This window comes from Hesperophylax consimilis, chromosome 2 (genome assembly GCF_061612785.1).
Source record: "Hesperophylax consimilis isolate HC1 chromosome 2, BYU_Hcon_1.0, whole genome shotgun sequence".
Taxonomy (NCBI): domain Eukaryota; kingdom Metazoa; phylum Arthropoda; class Insecta; order Trichoptera; family Limnephilidae; genus Hesperophylax; species Hesperophylax consimilis.
In genome coordinates this window covers 44,752,745-44,771,637 of record NC_142837.1, presented here as the reverse complement: position 1 = coordinate 44,771,637, position 18,893 = coordinate 44,752,745, and the positions used below count along the sequence as shown (strand labels likewise).

The window sequence follows — 18,893 nt, the reverse complement described above, 5'->3', positions numbered from 1 at the left end:
AAAAGCTGAAAAAATACTTCTAAGAAAATTTTGAGAAAGGCGTCCCAGTTAACTGAAAGTTCCCGAAAATTCCTGAAAATATTCTTGAAAAATAAGATGAAATTAATAACTCTAAACGAAACATGAAAGAGAACAAGAAATAGAAAAAAAAAAACAGGATCTCTTGTCTCAACCACTCGACCATTGGGATCTATTTATTAATCGTCATATTTAAAATTCAGAATTAAAAATATCATCTTGCATCAACTATCTTTTCTAAATGATCACAAAGTTTTTAATGATTTTTTTTGGAACCTAGATAGTGTCTCGGGTAAACATATTTATATGGAATACGTATTGACTTTAAACAAAAGTCTAAATGAATATTCAGGAACAACTTATTTTCAATGTTATACCCATCAATGTAATATATCATTGAAGAAGAAGATAATAATAATAAATCTAAATGAAACATGAGGCAGAACAAGACATAGAAAAATAAAAAGCGATAACAGGATTTTTTATATTATTCGTAAGGTAAATATTCAAAATCGCTAGACAGGGTTAATACGCACAATTTATATTAAAAATACTTCGTATGAGTTCAATTGTAATGAGGAGCATCTATTTCTGTCATCGGAAAAGTAAAATAATTAATTTTTAATTGCTATTTCGTTAAAATTAAAATTGACTATTCACCTGGCGGCCATGATTATGGATGTAACAGTTTTAAGAAGAATCTTGCAAAATCCTGTGATTATGGTTTGAAAATTTGATTATGGTGAATTGTTCGAATTCTCCGAAACAATCCGTAGGTATTTATAAATATTTTAGATAATTTCACAAAATACTGCTAGTAGAGCAAATCTTGGTCTTAGAAACAATAGAGTATTTTTATGAGCCAAGAATTAAATTATCTGTTCTATAAAAACTGCAAGTTAAAAATCTCCTACTAACGAATCCCTTTTCAGTTATGGTTTTATTGCAAAATGTGGCAAACGAAGTTACTTAGAAAATTATTGCAACCGAAAAAAACATCGCCAAGAAGTATGTTTTATTTTATTTTACGAAGTTCAGGCTCCAATATTTAAATGCCCTGTCCTGGCTTATACATTTTAACAACCGTAACATGGTAAAACATGCACAAAATAAAACACCTTTCCGGTTCATGGTTTTGAGTTATTTAAATTATTAAGGAGCAAACGTCACATCATGCTAACAAAATCAAACACGATCGAACAAAATTAACTTTAATGCATCTCTTATCAACTAAACAGATGATTCTTGTAGAAAATAAGTTTTTTTGTTGTACTCGTAGTTTTTATAAAATAAAATATTTGACGCAATAATATAGGGTTTTCCAATAAGAGGTGTTATTTTGTATAGCCCGCTATTTCCGTAGATGTTACTTTTGAAGCTGTCATTTTTTGACATTTATCAAGTAGAAACTAAGTCATTAATACAAAATGGAACGATACACGCTTCAACAATGCATTGAAATTATTAAAATTCACTATTATTAATTATTAGAATTCCATCGAAAAATCATCTTGAGTGATGAGGCCCATTTCGACCTCGGTGTCTTCGTCAACAAGCAAAATTGTCGCATCTGGAGCTCGGAAAACCCAAGAGTTATTTTTGAAAAACCTCTCTATCCTCAAATTGTGACTGTTTGGTGCGGTTTATGGTCCGGCGGAGTCATTGGACCTTACTTTTTCGAAAATGAGGCTGGAGCAACAGTTACGGTGAATGATTTTTTATTTCCGGAATTGGATGGTATTGATCTGGACAACGTTTACTTTTAACAAGACGATGCTACGTGCCACACAAGCAACGAAACCATTGATCTTTTACGGGAAAAGTTTATTTGAATATCAAAATAACACCTCTTATTGGAAAACCCTGTATTATGTATTTTCCGCGCCCTTGAGGTGATTTTTCACAAAAACGGCGCTATACAAAACATCAATATATTATTATTATATGATAATGTAAGTCTCACTTGGTACATAAATTTAATAAATAACAATAACCAAAACCTCTGTCATGGATGACCTCAAGTGGTTCGCTACGTTTGATGACTTAGCAGGGGTGCCCACGTTCATCGGGTGAAGTGTGTTCAGGATGCGTCTGCCCACCAACTGCGAGGGTGCCAGATCGGGAGAGGCTGATTTGGGGAGACTCTTTGTCATGTTATAAGTTATAGAAATGTGTATTTAAAAGGTTTCTTACTGTTCTGATACTTCGGACCGGGTTCAGCTTCTACCATTCTATGTAGGCGGCTTCGAAAAGGTTTTGCGTTGGCGAACGCTTAAAGGAGAAACTGTCCTTGGGGACAATTAGCGGCTGAGCAGGGGTGTGGGGGTGGGGGTGGGGCGGCTGTTGTGGGAGCTGAAACAATACACACAAAAACAAGGTTATAATTTTTTTCTCAATAATAATAATACAAGATAATTTATAATACAAGTTATGTTAAAAAAAGAGGTTGTCAACCAAGGAATAAAACTGTAGATTTGTATACAAATCAAATCCACGCCACAAACGGACGATCAACATTATATATAGGTATAAATTGCTAGACGTTCAGCAGGTAGTATTCTACTGTCAGTATTTACGACTAAACTCGTTTTAAATTGCCGAGGAAGTTTTTTTTGTGATGAAGATCAATCAATGTTGGTCGTTAGAAAAACATCTAGACCTTACCCAATCAAAATAAACTATTGCGTAGTAGATTAAATTACGCGGTATTTAACCTACATTTTTGCAAATCACAACAACAACAAATAATAAAATAAGAAGAAAAAACATCACATGCTTTCGGCGAGAATTGAAATTTTACAAAATAATTTCAGTACCTACGTAGTTGTGTTTATGGAAATTGTTTGACTTTAAATTCGTATTCATCTATAAATCTCTCAATCTAGGTATCTATCTACTATCTCCTTATATCTATGTATCTTCGAGGGGCGTCGCGTCGCGCCAGCTTGGAAGCTAGGGGGCAGCTTAATTTTTTATAGAGCTTACAGGGAAGGAACAAGAATGTAGCCAGAATAAATTAGTAATATTTACATACAAGCTAACGTGTACCCGGCGTTGTTAGGGGTTATAAACAGGGCCATCTTACCATGCTCATACTAAGTTTGGGGAGCCTTTTAATAAAACTACTTCGTGCAAGTAAATAAAATGTCTTAAAAATAACTTAGTACTTTTTAAATAATAAATAAATCAGTAGAAAAGCTGGGGCTTAGTACGCCAAAAATACTGTACTAGTGATAACAAATTAATTAAAATTAAAATCTTTGGGTAAAATTCGGTTTATGGGAGTCACTCGAATAACCGAAATTGAATAAATAAAACATGGTTTCTATGTATCGCGTACGAAATTTCAAAACCCTATAACTCAGTTAATAGTGCCGACCCCCACCTAATTCTTACAGATTCGGATTCCCCAGCCCTAAATTAGTCTAAATCAAGTTCAATTTCGGTTATTCGAGTGACTCCCATAAACCGAATTTTTTCCAAATCTTTAAATAAAGCAGCATAAGTATAAACAGACATGAATAACAGTTATAAAAAATATCAAAAGTAATTTTACGCCCATAGTTATTGGTGCACAAGATATAATTAATCATAGTTTATAAGATTTATAACATAGAAAATCATAGATGTGAATGATTTGAAGTAAAGTTCGAGGTTGTGAATTCTACGATAAACATTGATTTTTATGTACTTTCTATAAATATAAAATGCATGGATTATATATATAAACCTTCCAGAATAAATTCTCTAAATGATAATGAAAATCCTATCAAAATCCGTTGCATATTTTAGAAGAACTAAGCGAACATAAATTATTACGACTTTGTTTAATACTTTTTGTCATATCTCCTAAGCATAAACCCAAGCAACGCCGGGTTCACGTCAGATAGTTATTAATATATATTAAATCATACCTATCATCAGTTCAATATTATGTCACTAATGTTTACATCTCATAGAAATGGTGACGTTTAGTATGAATTTTTCATATTAAGGTATTAAATATAATTTTTTCGTCAAAATTAAAATTTGTTTGCGTCACAAACGACGACATCAAAATGAACGGATGTTTTACTGCGTACAATTTGATTGAGAATCAAATTAATAATTTTATATAGATTATCCGAATTATCACTTCATTATGAAAACAATTTAAGTTAAGTATTAAAATACGTGTTTTTTAAATGCATTTAAATGCACTAATCTTCATTATCGGTTATATTTTCAAAAGAGACGACAAAAGTTATAAATGGAAATTCAAACTCGATGTCAATATAAATCACAATATGATACATTGTCAGACTGTGGATATTTTATTCCCGGTCTGATCTGAATAGAGTATTGTTGTATTTGTGTAATGTAATGCTAGTGTAAAAAAATATTGCCATGTTAATAAATTATACACGCAAGTAGGTACCTATTATCTACTTAACTATTTTTATTAAATATGTTGTGTACCCGGCTTTTCTCTACTTTCTATAAATATTTATTTATTTATTTAACGCCCAGAGGGCTTTTACATGTAAGTGGTACAATTTTAATGACAGTTTTGAAACATGAGAAAGAAATAATAAAAATAAAATTACATTAAAAAAAGAATATACGCAAGAAACAAAATTAAAAATAACAAGAACATAAATTAAAATATACAGCGATTTGACTGGTTTACAAAAATATAACTTCCATTTAGGAATAGTGTTGAAATAAGTCTTTTACGTAATCCACAAAATTCGCAAGGTTAATATTAAATATATTGACATCACCTAAGTGTTGGTTTCCCATAGTGTGAAACCCCCGTTGTATTGGGGAGTTCGCAATGTAATTGCGCTTAATTGCGACATATACCATCGCGGACTTTTCTGTAAGCCTTTTTAAGATATGCAATTTCGTAGTACTGTAGTAATGTAGTGCCCGGAAATATATTTTTACGACTTGATTTTAAAACATCGAATTTTCTGACGACTTACTGTCTATAGATATAATATGCATATATGTAAACCTTTCAGAAGAAAATTTATAAATGATATTGAAAACCCTACCAAAATCAGTTCCGTAGTTTAGAAGAACCAAGTGCACAAACAGATAGAAGCGGATAGCACTAAATTATATTATTCAGAGACTAGCTGAAGTCCCTGGCGTTGCACGAATTCAGTCATATCGGTGGGAATGCAATCTTAATGTTGAAAAGAATCAATTCGGATTTAATAATATAATATTATATTTTGAATCAGTGAGGCAACCCTTGACAAGAGTACAAAATTTTATCAATCTAGGAATAAAACTGTAGATTTGTTTAAAAAAAAAAGTCATCAATCCAGACCGGAAGACTCTACTTCACTTACTTTAACCGTCGATTCCTGACATAATTTGGAGAAAAAAAAATTGGTCACCGGTGACATTTGCAATGTTTTTTTTAAAGAACAGAAAACTTTTAAAAATATTTATAAACAAAATGTCCGCTAGAATATATATACGAAACCAGTTTTTTTTAACATTTATTTTTTATTCTTATCCAAAAAATACGATATTGGCCTTTGATAGGATATTGTAAAGATGTTTATGTTTACAGCAGTGCTATTGAACCGGAACACATCTGTTTGTGAAACGATTCCGCGACGGTATGCGAAGTAAAAAAACCTCTTGCGGCCCATTTTTAATGTTAAGGCGAAGCTTAATGCCAAATAACTATTTTGATTAATCTCTATAACGAATCGGTGTACATTATGAATACCAAAAAATGCTTTAGACAAATTGAAGGTTTTCATATCGTTTCGCTCGAGTAGAATACAAATAAAAATAAATAACTCAATAAAAAATATAAATTTAAACTACTAAAAAAATATTTTTTCAATAGAAATATATGAACGTGTAAAGGAAACAACTTAAAAAAAATAAAGTATCATGGCAAAGATTATCTGTGACAGTTTTAGTGGATTTATTTTTTTGCTTTCTTATAAAATTATTTACAAAATAAATTAAAAAAAAATAGTTTTTTGTTTTAAATCGAACGTTTCTAGACTCCGTTTGGCAATCAATTTTAATGCCTATTACCTACAATATAAGTTATACCAAGAATATACACATATTTTTGGCTTGTATCTTCCCCTTAAGATGTTGACAGTGAAGAGTGACTCATTAGCAATAAAAACGTATCTCTTGGTTTGAAATAGAGACCTGATAATGTTACTGGCGCAATAAAAGGTATGTTATTGTTTACAATTATTTCCTTACTTTTCCTACAGTAAAATTGTTTGTTTTGAACCCGCGTATAAATTAACTATAGCTAAACTGTTAAAATGGCGCCCAACGTGGGGCTTGACGAAAAATAATTAAAACCACATCTTTTATACTTCTAGCGCACTTGATACACGACAACCCCCTTATTTATATTTAAAAACGAATTAGAATTAATAATTTCGCAACAATTTTAAAATAATAAACTAAATCGAATGGCTGATCTGGAGAGGCTAGGAGTATGTCGTCTGAACTAGAATGGCGAAACGAAGGAGTAATAATAATAATTTATAAGAACTGCATAGTCATCAACAAATATAGTCGAACTGTATTGTTCATCTCCCCGTCACGGGGGTGGATAGACCCGGTTCCTGCATCCAGTCAGGTAATTTTGCAATATGATATCCGATGCGGCCGTCCCACGAACCACACTTTTTATTCCCAGAGTCTTTGGAAGTATCTCCCCCCAATCTGTAGCTTCCTTGTTACAAAACGTGCGCGGCTTATGAGGTTAAACAGTAAGTTTTCTCACGGAGCCTTTGAGAAAGTGGTGGGTCTCCTCCAATGTATAGTCTCCAAGTAAAAAAAGTAAAGAAACAGGAAGCAGATACACCAAATTTGAAAGAATAAAATAATTCGAAATAATACTATGCATACTTGAAATTAGTTATCGACTCGTTCTTATTGATAAAAATGATAAATTCGAGCGTTCACACCATATTAGAGTCATTAGAGTGATTTATGGACTCGTTTAAAATCGTGCCTTTTTGCACGGCTGCATAAATATCTCCACAAAATATAATGCATATGTTAGGAATATTTCCATATTTTATAAGGGCACAAATAGCCGCTTATTGTGCAGCCGCTGTGCAGCTAGTGCAACTAGTGCAGCGTGTCCGGTATTGGCATGAATAGCTAATTGCAGTATTATAATTCGGTCCTATACATATCGCAACCTGACCTTGGTAATGTCATTGAAATGCTCCGGTTTATATTATGTGATGTTTATACCTGCGATTAACCGGTGATGTTTTTAGACCGTTCCATTATTATTAGCCAGTACTTTCGGATTATGTTTCTATGATCAGACTAGCAATTATTGTTGCTTGTTGCATTGTAAAACGAGGAAGCAACCACACGACAATAAGTCACCAACCACTCATCACACAGCAGAAAAAATATTGTTTGTATAATAACGATAGGAAGGTTGTGGGACCAATAACCCCGCGGGCAAATGTTTTATAAGCAACCTTAAGATGGCAGTGTCTCAAAGCTATAAATAAGTTCTACAAGATGAAGTATTGTCGTGATTATTTGTTGGGTTATTATGCCGTGTTGCGCTTCCTCCTACTTAAGCCAACATTTCGGACAGCGTTACAGTGTCGATCATCAAGGAAGATATGTATATTGTGATTAAATGTTTGTTTATGCATGTAAAAGTGTGATACCGCGTATTAATCTTCTGAGGCCAGGTATTTGTAGTGAAACTAGTGTGGATTTGGGCGTTTATTTTTGGCGTAGCCATCAAGAATAGAAACCCAGAACTATTAAGCTTAGACACCATCATCTCTAAGTAACGAGAAAAATCAATTTTAAAATATTGAACTGCAGTTATTGAAACCGTTGCACAGGTTGATCAAAATTGATAGAATGGGAGCAAACAACTATTTTTATGTAGTTTTTACATAACCGGTTTCTTTCTTTCAAATACGTATAATTTAGACGTGTTTGTTTCCGAAACTACAATAATATAAGTAGTTGTGTTAAAACATATGAAAAAACGAAATAAATGTTTTATGAAACGCGTTTTTTATGATAAGTACAATCTCTCAATCTTGACATAAAATGTATTTACTGTAGGTTGGTACACATTGTTATCAACGTTTAAGGAAAATCATCCCAAAATAGGACAAGACCAGCTGCTGTTAAAGCTTCAAGATAGCTTAAAATACGCTAAATTGTTAAAAATTACGCGAAAATGTAATAAAATTGTAAAAAAAAAACAGGTAAAAAATGTACATATAAATATGTATATATATACTCGTGTATATATTTTACCATAATAATCTATTTTCAATTTTCGACCTAATTACGCCATCTCTTGGACCGGTTGGTACTCATTTTAAACGATTTTTTTTGATGACGATCGATTTTTGTTAGAAAAACTGCTAAAAGCAGTTTATCGGGACTTTTTGTCTTAGATTTGTAAAGTGTGTAATATATAATAAAAATAAAAATAACGTATTTTTTTTGTTTACTTTGTAAAACAATTTTCCAAAGCGACGCAATTTTACAAGTTTAATTTATTACCCGATAAACATACGGATGCAACTCCAAAATACACAATGTTCGGTAGAACCGAAAAACTATGTTTTTTAGCAGATCTCTCTTTATTTCCACAATTATATTGAGAGATAATTGAAAGAAATATTGTATATTTTAATATTTTCGGAAGTTACGGGAGATTGGCTGAAAAAAACAGTTTTTCGGCTCTATCGAACATTTTGTATTTTGTAATTGCATCCGTATGCTTCTCGGGTGCAGAATTATAATCGGAAATACAGGGTGTTGAAATGGTGAATGAAATTTTGGCCTGCGGTGTTTTTTATGTTTTTTTTAAACCCAACCCTGACCCCAATTGTCCAATACAAACCTAACTTAACCTAACCTAACTCAACTCGGACCCTAATTTTCCAATACATACTGAAATACTTCTATTTGATAACTTATTATTTTTAAGTAATAATCATTAGCCTGAAACACCTAAAAAAATATTGAAAAATCTTCCGAGAAAAAAAATACACGCCGCTGACGGGAATTGAACCCACAGCCGTCTGATTGCTTATTGAAAATCCGCCAAATTATTCAATATGTACTGATGTTTTTTATTGAAAAATTATTGATAACTAGATTTTTAAGTTAATAATAATTATTTATTCAAAATAATACGTTATCCTTTGTGCTATGCATTTAAACATTAAACATAACATTTACTTGAATTTCACTTATCTTTTCGTCAATTGATGAACGGATGCTTATCTTGGAAGTGGAAATAATCCTACTTTCCGATATCCAATAGAGCTGAAACTCAGCAAATAGACTCATTGTTGATGACAATGCATTCTGTAAACTTTTGGTGGCAATCACGAACACACACAGAAATTTATACGTATTTTTCTGAAATTTGATGATATTACAAATTAGTTAATATACAAAATAAATGTCGGCCCTATCCGCCAGAGATTTGGCGCAGTTGATAGCGCGGTTGACTCCAGTCCCTGGGGAGGAAGGGTGAATCCTCAGTCAAACCAAACAAATAATATTGAAAGAAAAGACATTATTTTTACGGTTTGTCTTTTATAGATATTTATTTTAAAAAAATTCCACACTAAATAACCTCAGGAATCGTTTGTTACAGTCAAGTACGTCTCTCAGTGTACAAAGTTTTTTTTTTTTTTCTGCGACCTAACGAATAGCCACTGTAGTTTGAGATAATGTTATTAAGTTTATTGACTTGCCTCAAGGACATTGAATGTATGCAAAGGACGTTTCTCTAGAAATCTCGTTTCAGAAGCTGAGGTAAATAACCTCTAAGGTCCGAGAGAGCAGAGTGGACTGCTCTTTTATCTATAAGGAAATGAGTAGTTCACATTGATTTAAGAATTAAGGTTAAACCAGTTAGTTCTCGGCTCCCTACAGATGACAAGACGAACAGACGAGGTACATAGGTACTAATAATAGGTAGCTAGGTACTAAGTACCTACTAGGCACTTGGTACTGCACGCGTGGAGTGGTCAGCGATCACGTAATGCGCTCCGTATTCATTTATATTGTATTTACTAGATAAGCGTTCTGGCAGAGTACGAATCTACGAATGCGCGAGTTCTACTTGAAGCCAGTGATTCTGAGAATATAAAGTTCCTCACTATTTCATCCCCAATTGGGATATGTTGTGAAGAGGGGAAGGAGATGCAGAGGAAGGTGAGGAATAACCTGGCTATTCAGATCTGGTCATCAAACACGGCCAAAGCTATTTCAAGCAAATGAAATGATCCTCGGAGAGAAATCGATCAAACTAATAATGTTTTTGTCCGGAGTGTCTACCGACGATGCCGTGAAAATCTACTCTAGATCAAAATCACTATAAATCTTACCTCAAGACAAGTAAGTGAAGAAGCAGCGTACAAAAATATGCGCGCTGTACTGGTGTATTGTACAGACCTACAATCGAATTTAAATACTCCAAAAGAAAGAAGGAATCTTAACGACGTAAGTTATGAATAAATACTCCAAAAGAAAGAAGGAATCTTAACGACGTAAGTTATGAATAAATACTCCAAAAGAAAGAAGGAATCTTAACGACGTAAGTTATGAACAAATACTCCAAAAGAAAGAAGGAATCTTAACGACGTAAGTTATGAACAAATACTCCAAAAGAAAGAAGGAATCTTAACGACGTAAGTGATGTAGTAGTGTAAAAATATATTAGGCGTGCTGCTGGGCGTATTGGACGGACCTACGGTCGAATTTGCTCCACCTGGCCTAGAAAATTGATCTTTCCGCTGGGTTTATTTAATTTAATTCTGATAAACGTATTACTAAAATCTCAGATGTTTCTAAACGGATACTTTGAGAAGTTACAAATTCATGGTCTGGAAAAAAAAATCTGGTGCTTTCCGCTAATTTTATAGTTGAAAATCGTTTTATAAATGTTTCAAACAGTTTTTTTTAAATATTTTAATTTAAAAAACGGTATTATCGTTACAAATTTGTTGGAATTAATTAAAATGTGAGCCTCGAATTTAAGATGTTTTCATTTTTCACTTGTAGCAAACACTTTGTGAGGATACATAATTATAATAATTCAAACAAAATAACTTTGTTTGTATACCACTTTATTGTATTTATTTATAAAGAAAACAATTTAAGCCATTCTGGCATCTATAAACTTAAATGTAATGATTGCGAAGCATTCTACATTAGTAAAACTGCAAAAAATGTTCAAACGCGGGTAGTTGAGCACTTGAAATGCTTAAACAACATAGGTTTTTCGGAACTTGCAACACATTTAATAGATAAAGATCACTCATTTAATAAGCCTTCAGGTATAGATGTATTACATAGAAATGGGATAGGTCTACGCCTCAACAATTTAGAAGCACTTGAAATAAAAAAAATCCCTTAAAGTCAATAAAATCAATTTGTTAAATAAACAATTAGATTTAACAAACAGCCCCATTTTAAATATATTTTCCTTCCCTGCACCTATGTTTATCCCCTCTCTCTTACCTAAGTATTCCACCCCCACCAAAGTTGATGTTCTCTCTCCCTCTTCCAGCTTAACTAAAAGTACCCATACACCTCTGTAATTAATTTAATATGTTTTTATTAACCCTGATGAAGGTTCGGGTTGAACTGAAACCGGTTGGTTATAAATATATACAATAAAGTGGTATTCAAACAAAGTTATTTTATTTTAATTATTATAAGATATTTTAACGTTGATCGTTATTAAAATGACATCAACTATAACTACAGAGTAAAGCCACTATAAAAACCAATAATAATGACTAATTTCCCAATTATGCAGATACATTTAACAACATTATATTTGGAAGATGACATAGCATCAGCGAGCAACCAACATCTCGCTGGAACTGACAAGTAAACATAAAACGAGATAAATGTAATATGCATATTACTTTGAAATAACGCCATTGGCCTTAACCGTCGGTAACCTTGTTCGTAATAAATTATTAACAACAGTTAAAAACCAGCTGCTGTAGTTTGAAAACTTCAAGGGTTGTTATTGAAAATAACAGAGGGCACCACTTCCGCTCACAACAATCTTAAACTGTACAGATATGAAGATAATAATATATTCATCAGATTAAAAGGAGGGTATTTCTGAGTAGAGGAAGGAGTAAACACGGTTCTTGAAGGGACCCATGTTGTATGAGGGTGGAAACACAAATGCCGCAAATCGTTCCAAAAGAACCAGTCTAGAAATGACCCGTTCTCATGTGAAATGTCAACCATGTACAAATTTTGGGCGCGCCTTTGGCGTGTTTCCTTACTGTGCACCGGTGCCGAAGGGATCGATGACACTAGTTCATAGGAGCATCTTCCATTGAAATACCGGTAGAACAAGGAGAGCATTTCCACGTGAACGATGATTGTTGAGGTAAATGAATATACTAAAAAAAATAATGACAATTACTGTTTACTTCTGATTACTGATTTCGAAAATCTCTGCGTAAAGCCCGGATAACGCTGGGGATTTCAGTTAGTATACCTATATTTTCATGTTTTCTGAGCTAGAAATTTTGTAAAAAATGGTAATTTTTTCTGCGACAGTAAGATAATCACATTTTCTCCGTGACATGATCTTTAATTTGCGATGAATACCAGCAATTTATAATAATCTTGTGCTGTAGTTAAAACATTTTCACAATGGTTACATGATAACGATCAGTTCAGTCAAATTTATAAATATTAATTATTTATATGCTGTGAATTAACTATGAATTTATAAATTTAAAAAACACACACACGGAATCGTAGAGCTCAATAAATAAATCAGTAACAAGCTTATTATTATTATGTATTTATTATTAATTATTTTACCGCGGGACCGGCGTCTCTATCAAGTGAAATATTGTCACCTAATTACATTTAGTATTTTTATCAATAACTTACTTCAATTTTCGAAATACGTTTTTTTTAATTAACCCTACACAGGAGGCCTTGATGAAAATAAATTCCCTAATGCCGTACCGAGAGTCTTTTAAAGTAAAGGAGTTCTGGGCATTTTTCTAATAAAATGTGTATGTTTTTAACTGCAGGGTTTTCCAATAAGAGGTGTTATTTTGATATTCAATCGTAAAAGATCAATGGTTTCGTTGCTTGTGTGGCACGTAGCGCCGTCTTGTTGAAAGCAAACGTTGTCCAGATCAAAACCATCCAATTTCAACCATAAAAAATCATTAATCATCTCTCGATAGCGCAATCCATCCACCGTAACTGTTGCTCCAGCCTCATTTTCGAAAAAGTAAGGTCCAATGACTCCGTCGGGCCATAAACCGCACCAAACAGTCACACGTTGAGGAAAGAGAGGCTTTTCAAAAATAACTCTTGGGTTTTCCGAGCCCCAGATGCGACAATTTTGGTTGTTGACGAAGCCACCGAGGTGAAAATCACTCAAGATGATTTGCATTTGATTCACTCAAGTGAATTTTAATAATTTCAATGCGTTGTTGAAGCGTGTATCGTCCCATTTTTATTAATAGAATAGTTTCTACTTGTCAAATGTCAAAAAATAACAGCTTCAAAAGTAACATCTACCAAAATAGCGGGCTATTTAAAATAACACCTCTTATTGGAAAACCCTGTATATTTTCTATATCAGTATTTTTGGTTACAAAAAACGTAAGGTGATGTTCGCATGCATAATTTGAATACATCAAACATTATATTTTTATTTATAATAATAATTTAGGAAACCGATTTCTATCACCTTTCAAAACAGTTTTTATTTTTCAGATACGTTCAGAAATAATCCATTTATTTGAATTTTGATGGATTGAGGACTTTAAATACTCTCAGTTTCACGTATTCTAAAACTATAAAATCTGCGCCAGGTAGTTTTAAAAGCGACGAAGTTTTATAGCAGGGTAAGAAAAAATGCTTTAAAAGATTTAATTTATACCTAATTTAGAATATTTTGAAGAATTGTAAAGTTTCGTTGTTTTCATTCGACATTACGAAATTCAAATTACCGTGCCGCATCACAAGCTGTGAAATGATTTGCAAACAGACCTGGCCTCCGAAATTAATCATTACATACGTATGTGTCAAAACGTTGGGATCCTTCGGCTATTGGTTGGCGAGAGAAGCGTTTGGGGATATCCCACATACCTCCATTCTGATGAACACACAGCTAACTTTACCGGTGCATACTGGAATAATCATTACGCAAATAACCTTTTTTGTATAAGCAAATAGGCAGGTACTCTATTTTTGGTGTGCTGTGTTGAACTGTGAAAATTCCCGAGAAATCTTCTATCTTCTATCTTCTATCTTCTATCTTCTATTTTCTATCTTCTATCATCTCTTCTATCTTCTAACTCATATCTTATATTTTCTATATATTTATAAAAAGAAGAGTGTCTATGGTGGGCAACGGGCGGGTGGCGTGGATTTGATATGCATACGAATCTACAGTTTTATTCCGAGACTGATGAAATTTTGCACACTGGACCAAACAAGAGAAACGTCACTGTTTACAAGATATTTCGAAAAACTACCTAACATCCTTTTCCCACCTCTTTTTCCTCTCGTTTTTATTTTATGAAATTTTGAATACAGGCCGTTCAAAATGAGAGGATAATTACTATCTACTTGCCTGCATCTAATTTCAAAAAACTCCAAGCCCGGGCAACACCCGGGACTTCAGGTAGTTAGCTATAAAGCAGAAAATCTGTTTACGTGATACTTGAAACCAAAAAGTCTCGAATGATGAGCTTTGGCGTCATGAAATTTTCACCGCTGTTTTTTTTTTTTTTTTTTTTTAAAAGAAATACAAACATTCCCAGGTTACGAATAACCCAACAATGTTTGAAAATCTCCTACTACCACCACAGAAAGCCGAAAATGTTGCTTGTGTTGTGATGGAGGACTTAGCCAGCCGAGGAATCGAACACGTTTCTCTCTGTAATTTCCATATCAATTAACATATATTCCGCTGCTATCATCATTTACATCCTGAATTACAAAGACGAGCAATATTGGTTGGGAAAAGTAAAAAAGGTCGCTAATATATGAGATGGATTGAAGACAAGAAAACAGCATTTTCCGATGGGTGAGAGTCGCCAAAAATTGAGGCATTTGAGGGATGTATTTGACCAAAAACTTACGAAGAATAAAAAGACAAAGTCAAATATGAAAAATGTCTTGTTTTTCACCGGTTCTCTGAATTATTTTGTGTATTTTTGTTAATATATGCAATAAGCAACACTGAACACTTTACTGAGAGAAAACTGTTATACGCCGATACGAGACGTTGTATAATGTGTTCTTTATCCGTGTGGATGTTTGATGATATTTTGCAATCAACGTTATATTGGAAGAGTCAATAATGGGGAAACGCTCACTAATTGAAATGAAAAGTCGCAGAGAAGCTGCAAAAAATGATCATAAATACACTAAAAAAATAAATTAAAACCTTTGAAAAATCACTTTTCCATAATACGTTAAATGAAATTTTTGAACGAAATAGATATATTTTTGTGAAAATAAATTATTACTGGTCAATGCTTACTAATTGGAATGAAAGATCTCTGAGAAGCTGCAAAAATTATATTAAATTTATTCGAAAAATAAATTCATAGCGTCGAAAAATTTTTGCACGAATTTGATACATTTTTGGAAACGATGATTATGAAAAGTTATTACTTATCAATGCTTGCTAATTGAAATGAAAAAAATCATAGAAGATGCAAAAACGAAATTAAATTTATTCGAAAAATAAATTAATAGAGTTGAAAAATCACTTTTCCGTAGTAAGTAACTTGAATTTTGTCACGAATTTGAGACATTTTCAGAAACTGTAATAAAAATACATTATTATTGACTGATGCCTAGTAATTGAAATGAAAAAATTCAGATAATAGAATAGAATTCAAAAATGATAATAAATTTATTCGATAAATAAATTAAATAGAATATAATTAAATAGAATAGAATTAAATAGAATAGAATTCAAAAATGATAATAAATTTATTCGATAAATAAATTAAAAGCGTTGCATTTCCATAATAACTTCACTGAATTTTTGTACGAATTTGATACATTTTCAAAAACTGTGATGAATATAAATTATTACTGATGCTTACTAATTGAAATGAAAACATTCACAGAAGCCGCAAGACCTGAAAGCATTCCTGAAATTGTACAAACTGGTACGTACCAGAAATTCAACATCGGATTCGCAAAATCACACGAAAATTTTTAGGTACTCTTACAGCATTAAATAAATACGTTATAATTATTTTTGTATCCTGCTAATTATGATTTGGCGGTTGGGTACCAGATATTTAGGCATTTAAATAATAATAAAAATCATTTAAATCCGCAGTTGAAGTGCACAGAATGGACTGTGGATATTCCAGCAGCTATCATTACTCTCATTGGATTGTACGGCAAAATAATAATATGTGTCCAGTTCAACTGGCGTGTGATAAAATGTCAATTCATGATCGCATTGAAGAACTAGATACAATACATAATTCGCGCAAATAACCGCCTTCCTATGTTGTGTCCGTGGGACAATATATATTGTAATATTGGAATATGCGAAAATATGTCAAACGTCAACTTGAAACTAAAATTTTATCACTGAAGAACATAATAGTACTAACCCCTCGGTCCTAAGCCATTTTTTGACAGAAGGTCAAAGAATGTCCGCTTTGCAATAAAATCTAAATAAGTGGATTATTTCTGAACGTATCCGAAAACAGAAAACTGTTTTTGAAAAGTGATAAAATACGCTTTCAAATTTTACTATTATAAATAAACATGTAGTATTTGAAATATATTTTTTTTAATGTAAACATAAAAAAGTTTAAAAAATGCCTCATATTTCGTTTTTTTTGTAACTAATGTTACTGATAACTAAAAAAAAATAAAAAATATTCGTTATATTAGTAAAATTTATAGCAAACGTTATTGTAACCTAACTTTTTTTTATCATTTCATACAAAAATAATTAATAAAAAATTCACGAACATTCATTTTATTTTTTTCAAATTGAGTTCTGAACTTTTGGTTTCATAAAAGTGCACATTAAAATTTTTCTGTAGAAAATCTCTAGATTTGAATATAAAGCGTGGTGTTTTTTTCTTTTTAACACCGTTTAGATCATATTTCTCACCATTACAGTAAGGGAAATACAACGATTTCTATTATACCATGTGAGTTTTTCTGTGAGCTAAAGGGCTAGGCTGTTGAATTTTACCTTTGTAAGAAGTTAATTTGAGTATAGTTTCCCCTTCTGGACATTACATATTCATGTACAAGCTATTGAAAAGTTTGTAAGAATACAAAATAAATTCATACGCTTTCTATGTTTTAAAATGGGTATTCCAAAATTTTTATATATTATTAAAAATATATGCTTAAATTTTTAAAAAGAATGATTAATTTTAACTAATATTCTAAATGATGCATTTGATGATCCAGAATTACTTGCATTGATAAGCTTTCGGATAAGTCGGAATTTATTTCAGTGCAGAAATTCTGTGACTAACTACCTTGTGTATTCCTCATTGCCCAGAACACTAATGGGTGAAATAATTATGCCGAGTCAGTGGACATTTTCAATTTATCACAAAATAAATACAAACATTCTGGGACTAACTACCTTACGTATTCCTCATTGCCCAGAACACTAATGAAGTGAAATAATTGTGTAGAGCCGGTGAACAATTTCAATTTATCACAAAATAAATACAAACATTCTGGGACTAACTACCTTGTGTATTCCTCTTTGCCCAGAACACTAATGGAATGAAATAATTATTTCGAGCCGGTGGAAATCTTCAATTTGTCACAAAATAAATACAAAAATTCTGGGACTAACTACCTTGTGTATTCCTCATTGCTCAGGATACGAATGGAGTTAAATAATTATGTTGAACCGGTGGATATCTTCAATTTACCACAAAATAAATACAACAATTCTGGGACTAACTACCTTGTGTATTCCTCATTGCTCAGAAAACGAATGGAGTGAAATAATTATGTCGAAACGGTGGATATCTTCAATTTATCACAAAAAAAAAATAAAAAAAATCTGGGACTAACTACCTTGTGTATTCCTCATTGCCCAGAATACAAATGGAGTGAAATAATTATGTCGAACCGGTGGATATCTTCAATTTATCACAAAATAAATACAAAATATTGTAATCTCAAGGTTGAGAGTTTTATAAAATTTTAACATAGATCTGATAATTTCATAACAAAAAAATGCCGCGAAATTTGACACGATAATCCAAGCGATATCTCCAAACTTAGAACCCATCTCAACTACGCTTCCTTCAACCTTCCGATAGCTGATGACATCGATAATATTCAAATTTAGATACCTCAATACAAACACAATAAAAAAAGGTGCCATTATGTTTGGTTATTCGGAAAATTTTGTGAGTAATATGTACCTAGATCTTAATAATTGAAATAACACATAACATATATTATTGAAGAAGAGGAAAAATGAAACGCAACTTTTCTCGGGTGAGTCACCGCCAGGGATATATCTTGTGCTTGCCAGTGCAAGGCACTGAGGCACCGTCTGTCTCCTAATGACTTAAGCAATTATTTGTTAGTGTCAAGAATTCGACGTTTTACGCAGAATCCAAATTTACTTTGTACAACTGAGGTTAGTCAAGTTACAGGATAATAAAATGAGTGGTTTACAGACGACTGGTTGTTTATTTATTTAATAGCTGACTTCTACCCGGCGTTGCTTGCGGCCTTATACATAGTCTTCCTCGGGCGTCCTAGAACTCTTCAACCATCCACTTCCAAGTCATACATTATCCCTACACCTCTTACTTCTTTCATCACGTCTCATTTTTTCC

General features: G+C 32.4%; 1 protein-coding gene across 3 annotated transcripts in view; it reads right to left on the bottom strand.

Annotated features, from left to right (window-relative positions):
- The window catches only part of LOC149426047 (synaptic vesicle glycoprotein 2B-like), a 159,697-nt gene that overhangs the window by 29,379 nt on the left and 111,425 nt on the right, over positions 1–18,893 (bottom strand). For all 3 annotated transcript variants that reach the window (XM_089643287.1, XM_089643274.1, XM_089643280.1), the window contains exon 2: positions 2,212–2,370. In XM_089643287.1, the coding sequence (XP_089499413.1) occupies positions 2,212–2,248 (37 nt within the window). In that variant the 5' untranslated portion in view covers positions 2,249–2,370. The remainder of the gene's footprint in view (positions 1–2,211; positions 2,371–18,893) is intronic.